The sequence below is a fragment of the Echinops telfairi genome, unplaced genomic scaffold, assembly GCF_000313985.2.
Source record: "Echinops telfairi isolate 266 unplaced genomic scaffold, ASM31398v2 ScPeMD7_5592;HRSCAF=6446, whole genome shotgun sequence".
Taxonomy (NCBI): Eukaryota; Metazoa; Chordata; class Mammalia; order Afrosoricida; family Tenrecidae; genus Echinops; species Echinops telfairi.
Genome location: NW_022109491.1, coordinates 27,037,738 through 27,052,005, shown reverse-complemented (window position 1 = coordinate 27,052,005; position 14,268 = coordinate 27,037,738). Strand labels below are relative to the sequence as shown.

Genomic DNA, 14,268 nt, shown 5'->3' with positions numbered 1-14,268 from the left:
GACCCAGAGCATCAGAACAGTTTTCAATAATTGGCCCTTGTGGCCTCAGGTGGGGAAAGTGAAGGCCATATAGGATGAGTTCCCTGTGTTCCACAATGGCTCATCTTGTCCACCTTTCTCTTTCTGGACCTCCTCTTAAGCCACAAGGCACTACTGAGGATACAGGTCTGCAGAATAGGAAGAGCTTGAGCTCAGATTGAAAGGAGACTCGGGCCTCCAGGAGTAGATGAGGTGATGCTCAGAGGCTGACCTGAGAGTTGACTAAAGCTGGCAGATGAGTGCTTAGTCTAAGAAGGCCCATAGGTCACATGGTATAAAGTTTCATCTAGAGATCAGGGAGGGATACACATGCCTCCCCTTTACCTTCAAAAAGAACTACATAAATGAAAGAATGTCCCATGTTCATGGATAGGCAGACTTAATATTGTGAAAATGTCAATAGTACTACCTAAAGCAATCTACAGATAGAATGCAATTCCAAATCCAAATCCCAATGCATTCTTTAAAGAAATGGAAAAATTAATTACAACTTCATGCGGAAAGGGAAAAGACACAGGATAAGCAAAGAACTTCCTTAAAAGAACCAAGTGGACATCCTTGCACTACTTGACCCCCAAGCTTACTACATAGCCCCAGTAGTCAAAACAATGAGGGACATATAGACCAATGGAACAGAACAGAAAATCCAGAAGTAAATGCATCCATCTACAGGCAACTGATCTTTGACAAAGGACCGAAAACTTGAAAATGGGATAAGCACAGCCTGTTCAACAAATAGTGTTGTATAAATTTGATCTTCATATGCAGAGAATAAAACAAGACCCATATCTCTCCTCAGGCACAAAAACGAACTCAAATGGATTACAGACCTTTAGGATAATCAATGAGAAAAGTGGAAGAAGCTTAAGGACCCTGTTACAGGGCATGCGTAGTCTGCCAAGTAAAACAAAGGCAGCATGCACAAGTGGAAGACAAAACAGATGCCCGCGACATGTTGACCATAAATCACTGATGCACATCAACAGACTTCATCAAAAGAGTGAAACAAGAACCCAAAGCCTGGGAAAGGTTTGTTACCAGGACACAACGGACAGGATCGAATTACCAAAATCTACAGAACCCCACAACAGCTCAATAAGAAAGTAACAAATGAGCCCGTTAAGAAGTGGGCAAAAGACATGAACATGAAAAAATGCTCATGATCATTAGCCACCTGGGAGGTGCAAATTAAAACCACAATGAGATACCATCTTACACCCACAGTGGTAGCCCAATTCAAAATGCTAGAGAGGAGGTGGAGAGAATGAAACTTACATGCACTGTCGGTGGATTTGTAAATACATACAACTACTATGATAAGTGAGATGGCCCTACTTAAAACAACTGGGGATAGAAATCCCATATGATACAACAATACCACTATTGGGCATATACCCTAAAGAATAAAAGACAAAACACGAGTGCATGTATGCGCTCCCATGTTTATTGCAGCACAGTTCATAATAGCAAGAAATGGAATCAGCCCAAATGGCCAACAGTAGAAGAACAGCTAGAGAAACTATGGTATATACACAATGGAATACTAAGCATTCCTAAAATACAGTGATGAACGCATGAAACAGGGCATGGAAGGTCCTGGAAACGGCTGAAGTTACTCAATCACAAAAGGACAAACACTTAGGAGCCCATTACTATAAGGAAAAACACCAAATAAATAAATCAATTTTAGAGACCAATTCCCAAACAAAGGGGTTGAGAGCATGCCTACCATCAATGAACCACACATCACCTCTGTTGCATCCATGTCTTTTTTTTTATTGTTTCATTAGGGGCTCATACAACTCTTATCACAATCCCTACATACATCAATTGTGTAAAGCTACCTTCACGTCTAAGTTCTCACGCATTCTACTCCTACCCTTATAAGCCCAGTACCAATGATCATTGATAGTGTAGGTCGGGGATTCACACAGGGCACAACAAGAATGGCTCATCTCTGCCTTATGTGTTCAGGGGCCTCTGCTGGGTAGACTCAGCTGGTGGGTTTGGCTAGAATCTTCGGAAAGCTTCTCTTCTGACCCGTGGTGGTGGCTCCTGGCTTTGAGCTGGTGTCTTAGCCGACCTGTGCATCAGCACTCGTACGTGTGCCCTTGCTCTGTAGTCTCTCGGATGGACAAGCTAGGGAAATAGTGCTGTGGCTGGATTCCAAAATGGGCGTTCCAAAAGAGCAAGGTGCAGGTCCAGAGAGTTCGTGGATCTAGTCTAGGAATTCACAGAGCATGGCTTGATCCTTCGTCGCAGGCTGCCCAGGTTCAGGAAGAGGGATCATCCACCCATCCCTGCATGAAAGGAGGGCCACCGAGCATGGGGGTGGGGATACCATGTGGCCATCTCTGCCATCTTTCTAAAGAGGGGTTGGGGTTTGAATGATGGATGCTACACAAAAGACACTGGTCAGCTTGTGTCAAGAAGGTTCCTGCATGGAACCGCTCTCAGAATAATAATAGTAATAATAATAAAATAAAATAATAAAAGCTAGAATAATAGAGTCACCACAGGGTGTGGAAAACTTTTCTTGGGCTTCTCCTCTACTTTGTCCAGCATCATGTCAAACATACAGTTATCCTGAAGGTAGGAGGCGGTGGACTGGACTAGTGGAGAAACTGAGTCAGGGAGATGCTTGGAGTGATGTTAGGTCCAGAGAAGGGAAGTGCTCAGGGACGAGAGGCTCGGGTCACCATGGCGTGGGCTGCACATGGTCACTCAGAAGAGAGAAGAGAAGGCACATTCTTGGTGTGGGCCTATTTACTGTTGTCCACTACCCACATACATGAGGGCCCCCCTCCTCTTGGCTGTGGTTCTGGGTCTCTTGCTCTCCCGCAAAGACCTCCTCCAGTCCCCAAACAGCAGACTTCGTTCTCCTCAAAAGGAAAAACCACATCTCTCACCCAGGGCTTCACTGCTTGCTTAACCAAAGCTACTTCCCCTGCAAGCAGCAGATAAGAAGGAGCTCCCCCACATTTGGCCAATGACTGGGCAAGCCCAGGAGCCTTAAACAGACAATGGCTCTGGCTCCTCTTACACACCACTGAAATGGCTCCAGCCTGGAGCCATGTCCATAGCGTGCAGCGCTGCCTGTAATACTTCCATCCCCTGTCCTCCAAGTATGGAGCTCATCTGAGTCCAGATGTTGAGCTGATACAGGAGGCCAAACACACCCTTCACCAACACAAGATTGTGAGGCAATAGCCTTCACCCAGAATGTGTCCCCAGTGTCCTGGCATGAGGAAGGACTTCCAGCACCCCTGAGATGGGCTGTAGGGTTCAGAGGTCAGAGGTACTAAAAGAATTTGCTGTCACTTGTCCAATATCTTTGTAGTGTGGGACCCTTATCTCTGAATCCGCTTCCATTTTACATGAACTCTGTTTCACAACCTCAAAGAAGGAACTACTAGAATCCCACAGCCCTTTTCTCTCAATACAGTGACTTCCTCTGACATCACAAGCTGCAACTCTGTCGACAGAGTAGAGTTCAGGCTTCACAACATGGTCACCCCAGAAAGCTCCAAGGGCCTCCATGATGCTCATCCCGGCTCCCCAGTCCTGCCTGCCTCTCTTTTCCTTGCTGCTGCCTCTGCTGCTGGGAGTCACAGGTGAGTGTGGCCTCCCTCGGGCACCAGAGGAAGGAAGGCTCACCTGAGCGTGAGCTTCACAGAGGTAGCTTCCCCTCCTTGTCTCCAGGTCTCCTGCTGTGACTCTGCTTCTGAAATGACCTCACAGTCAGCAGGCTCTTCTCCTCTGTCTTATCTTCTTTGAGACTGCTGCCCAATTGCTTGCTTTTATACTAAGCCTGCAATTCTTGATCTTCAGCAGCAAGTACTTCAAGCCCTCCTCACTTTCAGCAAGCGACGTTGTGACATCTGCGTCCTGCAGGTTGTTAATAAACCTTCCTTCCATACCAATGCCCCTTTCTTCTTCATATTTCCAGCTTCCTGAATTATTTGCTCAGCGTACAGTTTGAATAAGTATGGTAAGAGGATACTACCCTGACATACACCTTACTCGTTTTAAACCATGCGGTGTTCCCTTGGTCTGTTTGTATCTGTACAACTGCCTCTTGATCCAAGTACAAGTTTGACATGAGCTCAATGAACTATTCTGGGGTTCTCTCTCTTCTCAAGGTTATACATAGTAGGTCATAATCCATGCGGTCAAATGCATTTACATAGTCAATAAAATACCAGTTAACATCTTTGTAGTACTATCTGCTTTCAGCAAAGAATCACCTGTTATCAACAATGATATCCCTTCTTCCACATCCTCTTTGAGTCCAGCCTGAACCTCTGGCAGCTTCTTGTCCATTTATTGCAGTACCATTCTTGGATGCTCTCCAGCATAATTGTACTTTCATGTGATATTAAGGTTATTGTTTCATAATTTGCACATTCTGTTTGATCACCTTTTTGGGGAATGAGTACAAGCATGGGCCTCTTCCAGTCAGTTGGTCAAGAAGGTGTCTTCCCAATTTCTTAGCCTGGACAATTGACTGCCAATCCTGCTTCATCTGCTTATTGAAACATTTACATTTACATATACTGTCAATTCCCAGAGCTTTGGTGTTGACTACTGCCTTCAGGGCAGCTTACACTTCTTTCTTCAAAAGTGCTGGGGCCTTGGAAAGAGGATGGTGGTCCTTGTGGATCGTTCCCCTGTCCACTCTCCAGTGTGCATACCTGGATGTGTGTCCTAGTCTCTTCCTCTCAGCCAGCCAGAAAATGGGTGTGCTTCATCCCATTGTGCAGATAAGCAAACTGAGGCTTCTCCAACGGACCCGCTGAAGCCACACGGTGAGAGGGAGTGAAGCCTCTTTGCTTTTAACCTCTTTGCTCTCTCTCATTATCATGGTCACTTTAATGACAACTATTCAGTCAAATACTTTTGAGGGCCCACTAAGGGCAAAGAGTGTTCTAAATGCTGAGGGTCAGCTGTGAACCCCAACTCTCCTGAAAGTGACTTTTTAGTGAGAAGCAAAAGACAAGCCCAATCCTGGCAAGGCACAGGTTGCAGGGAGGACAGGGAGCAGGATGAGGGAACAGACATCTGAGAGCCCCGCAGAGGAGCAGAGGGCTGACCTAGCTGAGGGAGCACCCCAGGCATTCAGGGAACGAGCACTCCAGGCACAAGGAGCTGCACATGCCAAGGCCCTGCAGCCAGCCTCATCTGGAAGGTTCCGGGAGCAGCCTGGAGGGGGTGTGGCATCGGGGCCAGAGCAAGCAGGGTCTGGGTCGTGGACACGTGGCACCCAGCAGGCCAGCCCATGGCGGGACCATCACTGTGTGCAGCACGATTCTGTGGGACCCACGGATATAGACAGATAAACAGACTGAGGGTCCAAGAAGAAAGGGTACTTGCTCAGGGTCATGTAGCTGGTGAGTGCAGAGCCAGGGTTTGAACCCAGGCCTGTGAACCCTGCTTCACCCTCCTGCTTCCATTCTCACCCCTCCAGTCCCTTCACCTTGTCACCATTGCAATGGGTCAGCTCCCTCAGCCCAGCTCAGAGCCTCCCAGGGGTGCCCTCTGCACTGAGAGTCCGTGCCAGCTCTTCCCTTAGCTTGGAGTGATGGGAGGAGTGGTTAATCATTCCCCAGAAGAGGAAGGGAGGCTCATAGCAGGGAGGACTAGGCCTCTTGTCCGGCTGTCCTCTCTGAGCCTCTCAGTTAGTAACCCAAATGGCTGACACTGGCTTCCTGCTGGATGCGTTTCCAGAGCTGGCCCCACACAGAGCCTGACCCCTGGCCTAGTCCCAACCCCACCCCACCCGCAACCATACCCACAAGCTGTGCCCAGATAGTACATAGCTTGTCCACAGAGGGATGGGCCTCCACTCAGGCTGGGCCCCGAAGCACCCTTTGTCAACACATTAACCCCGGGTGCCTCAGGTGAGGCCTGGCAGCTCACCATGTAGCCTCGTGGTGAGGATGCGTGAGATGGTCCAGGGAAGGAGCTGAGCACACGGCGGGGCGGGGCTTGCTCAGAGTGGGTTGTTGCTGACCGACGCTGGAGCTCACAGACAGGTCCGCAGGATGAGTAACGGCCCTGTGTCCCCTGCAGGAGTGACAAGCCAGGAGGAGCTGCAGGTGATCCAACCTGAGACGGTGTGGGTTGCCCCTGGAGAGACCTGCCCTGCCAGGTCTCCTCTCTGCATCCTCTGGGGCCCACCAAGTGGTTCAGGGGGACTGTCCCAAATCGCGAGCTAATCTATGATTTCAAAGGAATCCAAAACAAACAACACCTCTTACCCCGAGTAAGAAACGCTTCAGACCCCACCAAGAGAGACAACTTGGACTTTTCCATCCGCATCAGTAACATCACCCCAGCCGATGCCGGCACCTACTACTGTGTGAGGTTCAGCAAAGGAAGCCCTGATGACAAGGAGCACAAGTCTGGTCCTGGGACTCGGGTGACAGTGAGTGGTGAGTACAGGGTGACCCCGCCCTGCGTGACAGCTGCTCAGGACTGAGCCTCTGAGCTTTGAGCAACAGCCGTCAGGGGTGCTGGTCCACAGTGTTCATATTCGGGGTCCCCCCTCAGTCCTTCCACTGACCAGGGGCTGAGGCCACGGGGTCCTGCTGTTTGCTCCAGGCCCCCAGCTGGAAGCAGGAGGAGAAAAGTCTGCTCCGGAGCCTGGTCCTTTCCAGTCCGGTTCCCGCAGAGCAGGGCACTGACAGCCTGGGAGCTCCAGGCACAGCAAACCCACCTCCTGCCCCAGCTCCTCCCTGCACCGTGCTCCTGTCTCCGTTACTGGACAGACGTGCGCTGAGCCCTACTGTGTGCAGCCCTGCTCTCAGTGTCACAAACAGCGAGGACAACATGAGGAAGCTCTCCCCTCACGGAGCTTCCCTTCTCTCCCCTCGAAGGAGCAGAGGGTGGGCACAGGGCAAGGAGGGGGTGGGCGTCTTTATTTCAGAGTCAGACACTTCCCAGGGAGGGAGAGCCTGAGAGGCAAAGACCCACTGCTTGATGGCGAGCCTGGTTGGGGGCAATGTCCAGAGGGCAAGCCAGGCCATAACCCCTGTAGGGAACCCCCTGAGACAGAGGGAAGACACCACGACTCACCAACAGCACAGAGGGCCCGGGACCTGGGCACTCATCCCAAATGTCACTCAGCCACAGAGCAGGCCCACAGGTCAGGCTCTGATGCTCCAGGTGAAGCAGCTCAGTCCTGGGCAAGGCTGGCGTGCAGTAGGTGCTTAATGAAAACTCTTTGCACCAACCCACTGAGCAGGAGCCCCCATTGCCTCGTTCCATCAAATCCCCAAGGCTGAAAAGGCCCCTTCCCCTCAGATCCCAGATCTCTGGTGACTGGAAATCACTGTCAAACTGCACCCAGACCACTGTGTACCCACCTTTTCTGTGTGGACAGTACATGTGCTCTGTTCATAACGACTGCAGGATGCCCCGTAGTGTGGAAAGGGCCTCACTTACTCCCGGGCTGTCCTCAATCTTGGGACTTCCACCCAGAGCTGCCAGGGTGACCCATGTGCTCGACCTCCTCAGCCTGGGTGTTGTTGATGGGGAGGAAAGGCAGTTTATCTGAAGTGTAGTGGGACAGACGCCAGCCAGACACTGCGGCAGAGTTTCCCACAGCCCCGGACGTGGGCGGGGCGGGAGAAAGGGAGCTGCGTCCTGATCCCACGACGTTGCGGGCCCAGGGCTGAGGTCCCACAGGGCGGCCTTTCTCAGTGGGAGCCGGCACTGCAGCCGGTGTCTCAGCCTGACCCACAGCGGCTCTCTCCGCGTGTACATCCTTCCTCTCTGGTAATGAGAGGACTCCCTCAGGTCCCCTGACGGCTTTCCTTTTAACCAGCTCTGAGAGGGAGGGATCTGAAACTCTGAGAGGGAACCTGTCTGTGGACAGCGAGGGGCGGGGCTCACATTTGAACCCCAGTAACTTGATTACCCAGCCCCTGCTCTCTGCAGCACCCCCTGTGCTGGTCGGGGTGTGGGGGGTGCTCCATCCCTCCCTGTTCCAAATGCTCGGGTCCTCTGTTTTGCAGCAAAAAACAAAAACCAAATTCACTGCCATCAAGTGGGGTCCAGCTCATAGTGACCCTAGAGGACAGGGTAGGACCGCCCCTGTGGGTGTCTGAGATTGTGACTCTTTACTGGGACAGACAGCCTCACATTTGTCCCTCAGGGTGGCTGGTGACTTTGACCTGCTCTCCTGTAGTTAGCAACCCAGTGTAACCACTATGTCACCAGGACTCCTTCTGGCAGCAATAAGCATTAAAAAAAAAATAAGAGTGACTGTCCCCAAGGGGCAGAGGAGCTCCTTTATAACCCAGACCACACAGACACTGCCCCAGCTCAGGGTGTGCGCCCCCTGCCCTACAAGAGGCTTCTCAGCAGCCTTGTAACCCCTGAGGCATCTTCCCCCCACTGCCTGGACCAGCTCCTCCCTGTGCAGCCAGGGAGCCAGCGCAGTGCAGGACAGCAGTGATGGGACAGAGAGGGGTCCAGGACCACCAAGCGCCCACTGCCCAGTGCTGAAGACCGAGGCAGTCCCTGCAGGGTGCTGGGGGTTCCGGGGGAGCAGGAGTTTATATCCCAGTCCCACTTGGTCAGAAACCTAGTCTCACCCATTTATCACAGCAGAGTAACCGGCCTGTGCACAGAGGATGAGGAGGGACATGGCTGACTATAGTCACTGAAGCCAAGAGTGGCACAGGGTCAGTGTCAGGGTCCTGAAGGTGGCCACTCGCTCTCTGGTGGCATGTGAGGGCTGAGGCCATGGGAAATTCCCACGGGGACAGTCGCTGTGCCCAGGAAAGTTCAGGTTTCCCATGGACAGGTAAGACTTCTGTTAGGACTTCTTTCTGCATGATGTCGTTACTGACCGTATGCTACCTGAAGAAATGGCTGAATGTCCACCCATTACTTCGGGTTTGTAACTGTTTTCCTTTCATCTTCTCTTGATGCCCCCTGTTTCATTCGATATGGCTCCTCAAGCCATGCTCCCCAACCCCCACCATTCTTTCTACTTAAGAGTTGCTGAACATGTTCAACTTTCACCTGCAAGTCGGCACATATCATTATAATCTTCTACTTTGTCCTCTCAAGGTGTCCTGTGAGATTTTCTGTCCAGATCTCCAACTTTGTCATTTCTTCCATTTGCTTTAGCTACTCTGCATTCAAGAGCAAGTTTCAGGCTCCCTTCTGCCATCCATTGAGGACTTTTCTCTGATTCTAGACATCTGGTGACCTTTTGCTTTCTGCAGGATTTGCTGACTTCTTGATGTTCCTGATATCATCCCACAGCTGGTCAGATCATTGTCCTTAGTTCCAGGGTCAGACGTATTCTTGAGATGCTCTCTCCATTCATGAGGGACATACTCAAGGTTCTATGTTAGCTCTTGTGGAACTCTCCTTGTCTTCTGCTTCCTCCTGAATTCGCATATGAGAAATTGATGGTCTGTTTCACAGTCAGCCCCGGTCTTGTTTGGGCTGATGACACTGCACTTCTCACTCGCTCTTCCCTCAGATGCAGGCTGTTTGATGTCTGTACAGTGCGTGTGGGAGTTCCACTTGCAGTCGCTGTTATGTAGTTGGAAAAAGTGCCCTCGCACTGAAGAAGTTGTTGGCAAAATTCTCTCATGGGATCTGCTGCATTGATTCTACCACCAAGGCCATAGTTCCAACCCTCTGTGCCTTCCTCTTTGCGCTAGCTTTTGTTTCCCAATCATCAGTAATTGCTTGTGCATCTGATGGCGTGTGTCACCCATTTCCAACTGAAGAAGGAGGTAAAAGTCTTCAATTTCTTCATCATCAACTTAGTAGTTGCTGTGTAAATTGGAATATTATTCATATTATCTAGGTCTTTTACAAACCTATGGATAGTATCTCATCACAGACAGCATTGTACCTGAAGATAGACCTTGAAATATTCTTTTCAATTATGAATGGGACATCATGCTTCTTGAATTTTCCATGCCTGGCATAGTAAGCCATGCCTTCGTCCTGTTCCCAGTGGCCAATACCAGTCCATTTCCAGGTCGTTCAGGTCTATGAGAAGTGATCTTTATGCATTCCACTTCATATCGGATGCCTTCCACTCTTCCTAGATTCCTTCTTTGTTCATTCCATGTTCTGGTCATTAACGGTCATGTGCAGCTGCTTCCTCTCATTTTCAGTTATGCCCCAGCAGCAGATGAAGCCATGGAAAGCTTTGCTCGGACCACATCATGGAGGTCACCTGTGAGGAGTCAAGCCTTTCCCCGGACAATTTTAGTGCTTTCTAGCCCAAAGTGCTCATCCTCTGGTTCTATATCAAACAAGGTTTTGCTGCTATTTATAAGGTTTTCAGTGGCTAATCCCTCAGAAGTAGATCACCCATCCTTTCTTCCTTGTGTATTTTAGTTTGGAAGCTTTGTGGAAACCTGAGTTTTCACCATCAGTAACCCTGCTGGTATTTGACAGACCAATGACATAGTTTTCAGTCTCACAGCAACACGCAAGCCATCTCTGTTCAAAACCTGAGAGGTGCGTGAGGGTAAAAAAATACTAAGTGTGTTTGACAGGCCTTTTTGGTCTTGAGCATGACACAAGCTTTCTACGTTATAAAATAGACATAGTTCAAACTAACATATAGAACTAAAATGTTAAAATGATTTGCTGTTAAAATCAGTTATTTAAAATAACTTATATAAATATGAAATGTAATGTTTATTATTGTAAGGTAATGTGGAAAATGATGTTTGTAAAACAGTCTTGTTTGATTATGTATAAATGTCTTAAAAGCAGTCCATTTTCACCCCCACTGGCACAGATTAATAATGTAAGTTCAGATCTAAAGATTGACAGGAAGAAGCACACGTATTGAGAGTCGGGTATGTCTTTAGTAGAGTCCTTTAAGTTTTGAGTGCCCCAAAATGGGTTTTCTCAACTCCATTGCTGACACCAGGCAAGCCTAATAATACTTGGCACACAGCATTGACTGTGCACCTTGTTAACAGAGAAGTGAGTAACATTTAAATAATGCTTTAGCGAGCTAGAGATAGAAATGTACTAGCGTTCCAAGAAGTCTTCTAGCTTTTTATGTTTAGTCTTTAAAGGAATATTAATCACACTCAGCTTTTCACTCTCTTTTCCCAAAGGCTAGATTCCCCAGCTACAACATCATACCCACCCTCTACATGGTTGCTGAGGTTGCCCATTTTTTGCAGAATCAAATAGCCTCATGTTTCTCCAACAGAGTGACTGGTGGGTTTGAACTGCCAACCTTGCAGTTGGTAGTCCATCACTTACCCTGAATTGTCCAATCCCATAGCCCTTAAAATGACCATTTCCACAATCTGCAAATGCCTCAGGTTGGGGTCTGTCAGTCTTCTGGTATACATCATCCTACTTCACTGAGGATGAAAATATTAATGGTTCTCCCACATCCGGCTTCTCCAACCCTCATTGAGGGAGTCTTGTTGCCAGCCCACTATTGGTTTGTGTTAGTTTCCTAGGGCTGCACTAACAAACACATGGCTAAAACAATGGGTCTTTCCCCCTCACACAGTTCTGGAGGCTAGAGTTCTGCACTCGAGAGAGTGTGTGCATGCTCCCTCTCGGGGTGTAGGGAAGACTTGGTTCTTGCCTCTTCTTGGCTTCTGGTGGTTGTCGGCAATGCTGATCATTCCTGGGATCGTGCTTACATTGCTCTAGTCGCAGCCTCCACCACCATGGTCTTCTGGGTGTCTCCGACTCTTCTTATCCTCAGAAGAACATTAGTTATTGGGGTTAGGACCCACCCACCCTAATAAAATATGACCTCATCCTAACTTGATTACAGGCACACATACTCCATCGCCAAATAAAATCACATTCAAAAGTAATGGGCAGACCAGTGTGAGAAGAAGCAGATGAGTGCTAAGCCAAGGGTATAGAACTGGCAGACATTGGCCTTTGATTTGAATCTCATGTCTTGAAGGACCCTAATGAACGGTGGCCTGGAACTATCATTTACTTCCTTTTTTAATGTTCTCCTTGTTCATTATGACATGCACTAATCTGATATGCATAGTTCTGCTGCTATGAATGAATATGAGAGGATTTGCCTTGTCACCCACTTCCATTGTTTGTATAAACAATGCCCATTCACTTAACAATTCAGACTGTGCAAGTCTACAATTCATAGTTGGTCAATGCTCATATAATTTCCTTTTCTCCACAGTGCTTTGAATTCTATACCATTGTCTGAAGCAATGACACTATCAACAGGTAGTGGTTACTCATTGGGTTGTTGACTGCAGCGCTGGCAGTTGGAAACCACCAGTCAGCTCCACAGTGGAAGGATGAGGTTTTCTTCTCCTAAGAAGATTTACAGACTCAGAGACTCACAAGAGCAGTTCTACCCTGCCCTATAAGGTTGCTGTGAGTCAGCATTGAGTTGATGGCAGTAGAAGGGATGTCCCAGGGGGGTGATTAATAATGTTCTGTAGCATAAAAATGCGAATGATGTCACTAAGATGACCAGAGACATACATAAACATAGATGTATGCATGGATTTGGGGCTCGCACTTGCTTCTAGTCTCCATCGAGGAACACTTAATTCTTATGGCATGGGCCTGCTTGGTACTTGACTTATGAACAGATCACTGAAGAAATGGGTGCTATAGCAAAGTGTGGTGAACAGAACAGATGGTGCCAGGCTAGGAGAAAGAATAGCATCTAGGGCCTTAAAGGCTTGCTTTCAAACAAGCAGCCATCTAAGCGAGGTGTCCGTGAGTCCACATGGGAGAAGTACTGTACTCCAATTTGTGTGATCCAAGCACTGTAAACAATATAAGCCAAATCTAAAGGAGGGAATGGCATAAGAGCTTGAATTGTGAGCACCTGATGTGCAGAAAGTTATGGATGACAGTGGAAGCCCCAAATCCATTTGCAGTGTCCACTCATGGATTAAGCCCCTGATGAATCGCCTTTGACCATGGCCTAGGGTGTGAATAGCCCTGCCAACACGCCGACTGCATTGGAAAGTAGGGTGTTGCAGATGCAGTTAGGTTAACATTTAGCACCCTCTCATTTGTACTCCCTTATGATCCATTTTCATTTGTTCTGGTTTTAAATATTTACGGTTTTCTCTTCTACTGAGGTTTTTATCTGTTGTACTTTGCTATTCTTGGGAGTTTTTGTTTGTTTCTGTTTGTTCTTTAATGGGTTCTGTATATGAAATCTAGGCCACGTAAATCTATAGAGACAGTAATTGGATGAATGGTTCTTTGGGGGTATGCAGGGGAGTTGGGGGGGGGATAGGAAGCTAATAACAATGGGTACAAGAATGAAGAAAATGTTCTAAAACTGATTGGGGTGGTGATTGTACAACTCTTCCTGATGTGACTGAACTTCTGAATTGCATAACATGTGAATTATATGCTAATAAAACTGTTGGGAGAAAAAAATAATAAACCAGTGGAGAGGAGGACTAGGGCTTCAACATAGCTCAACATATATGGAGAGGGACATAACTCACCACATGCATGGTCCAGAGTTGATTTTCACTCTAGAGGTGTCTCTCCATATTCTTCATTTCCAGAGAGTAGCTCCCTCGTGATGCAGCCTCCCAAACTGTAGCAGTAACAAATGAGAGCGCTGCGCCTGCCTTAGCGAGGCACCAGAGATAGCTTATTTATTTAAAGACTTACTTTCCATTCACTATTCCAATTAAGTTTAAATTAGAAATGAACATTATGAACATCCAAGAAATACAAAAGTGCACTTACTCCAGTCTAACTCGGTGTGTCTAGTACAAAGATTTCAGATGTCGCCTGCTCTGGGGACAGATGTCTCAATCAAGCTTGAGGCTCCTTCCAACATGAGACTCTGTGTTCTTGATGTATTGTCAGGGTGTTTCCAGCCAGGAGAATTCATTAGGTTGGGCCACCTGCAATGTTACCTCAGAACTTGGCCTGAAAACCCTGAAATTCTTTCTCAGTGAATCCTGTCCTAAATCCCTTTTCTGCAATATTTACATAGTTTCCAATCACCTTTTGGATGAACTTGTCTTGGTTTGAAAGACAGGGTAAAGGAGACCCTCTTAAAAGATCTCAGTTCACAATGGATGGATATATGGATTGTGATAAGAGTTGTAAGAGCCCCCAATAAAAGTATATATATATAAAAGACCTCAGTGAAGGATTTCCCCGAAATTGAATCTCGTTAATCTTGTGACTCTTCCTACACTGTCTAAAGCCTGAGTTTCCTCCTCAAAGTGAAGATAATAA

At 47.9% G+C, this 14,268-nt stretch overlaps 1 protein-coding gene across 1 annotated transcript in view; it reads left to right on the top strand.

The window, feature by feature from the left end:
* Positions 1–3,577: 3,577 nt before the first annotated feature.
* LOC115871318 (signal-regulatory protein beta-1-like) overlaps positions 3,578–14,268 on the top strand; it is a 39,321-nt gene continuing 28,630 nt past the window's right edge. Inside the window, 3 exon segments of the mRNA XM_045295529.1 lie at positions 3,578–3,653; positions 6,112–6,174; positions 6,177–6,473. Of these exon segments, the coding sequence (XP_045151464.1) occupies positions 3,578–3,653; positions 6,112–6,174; positions 6,177–6,473 (436 nt within the window).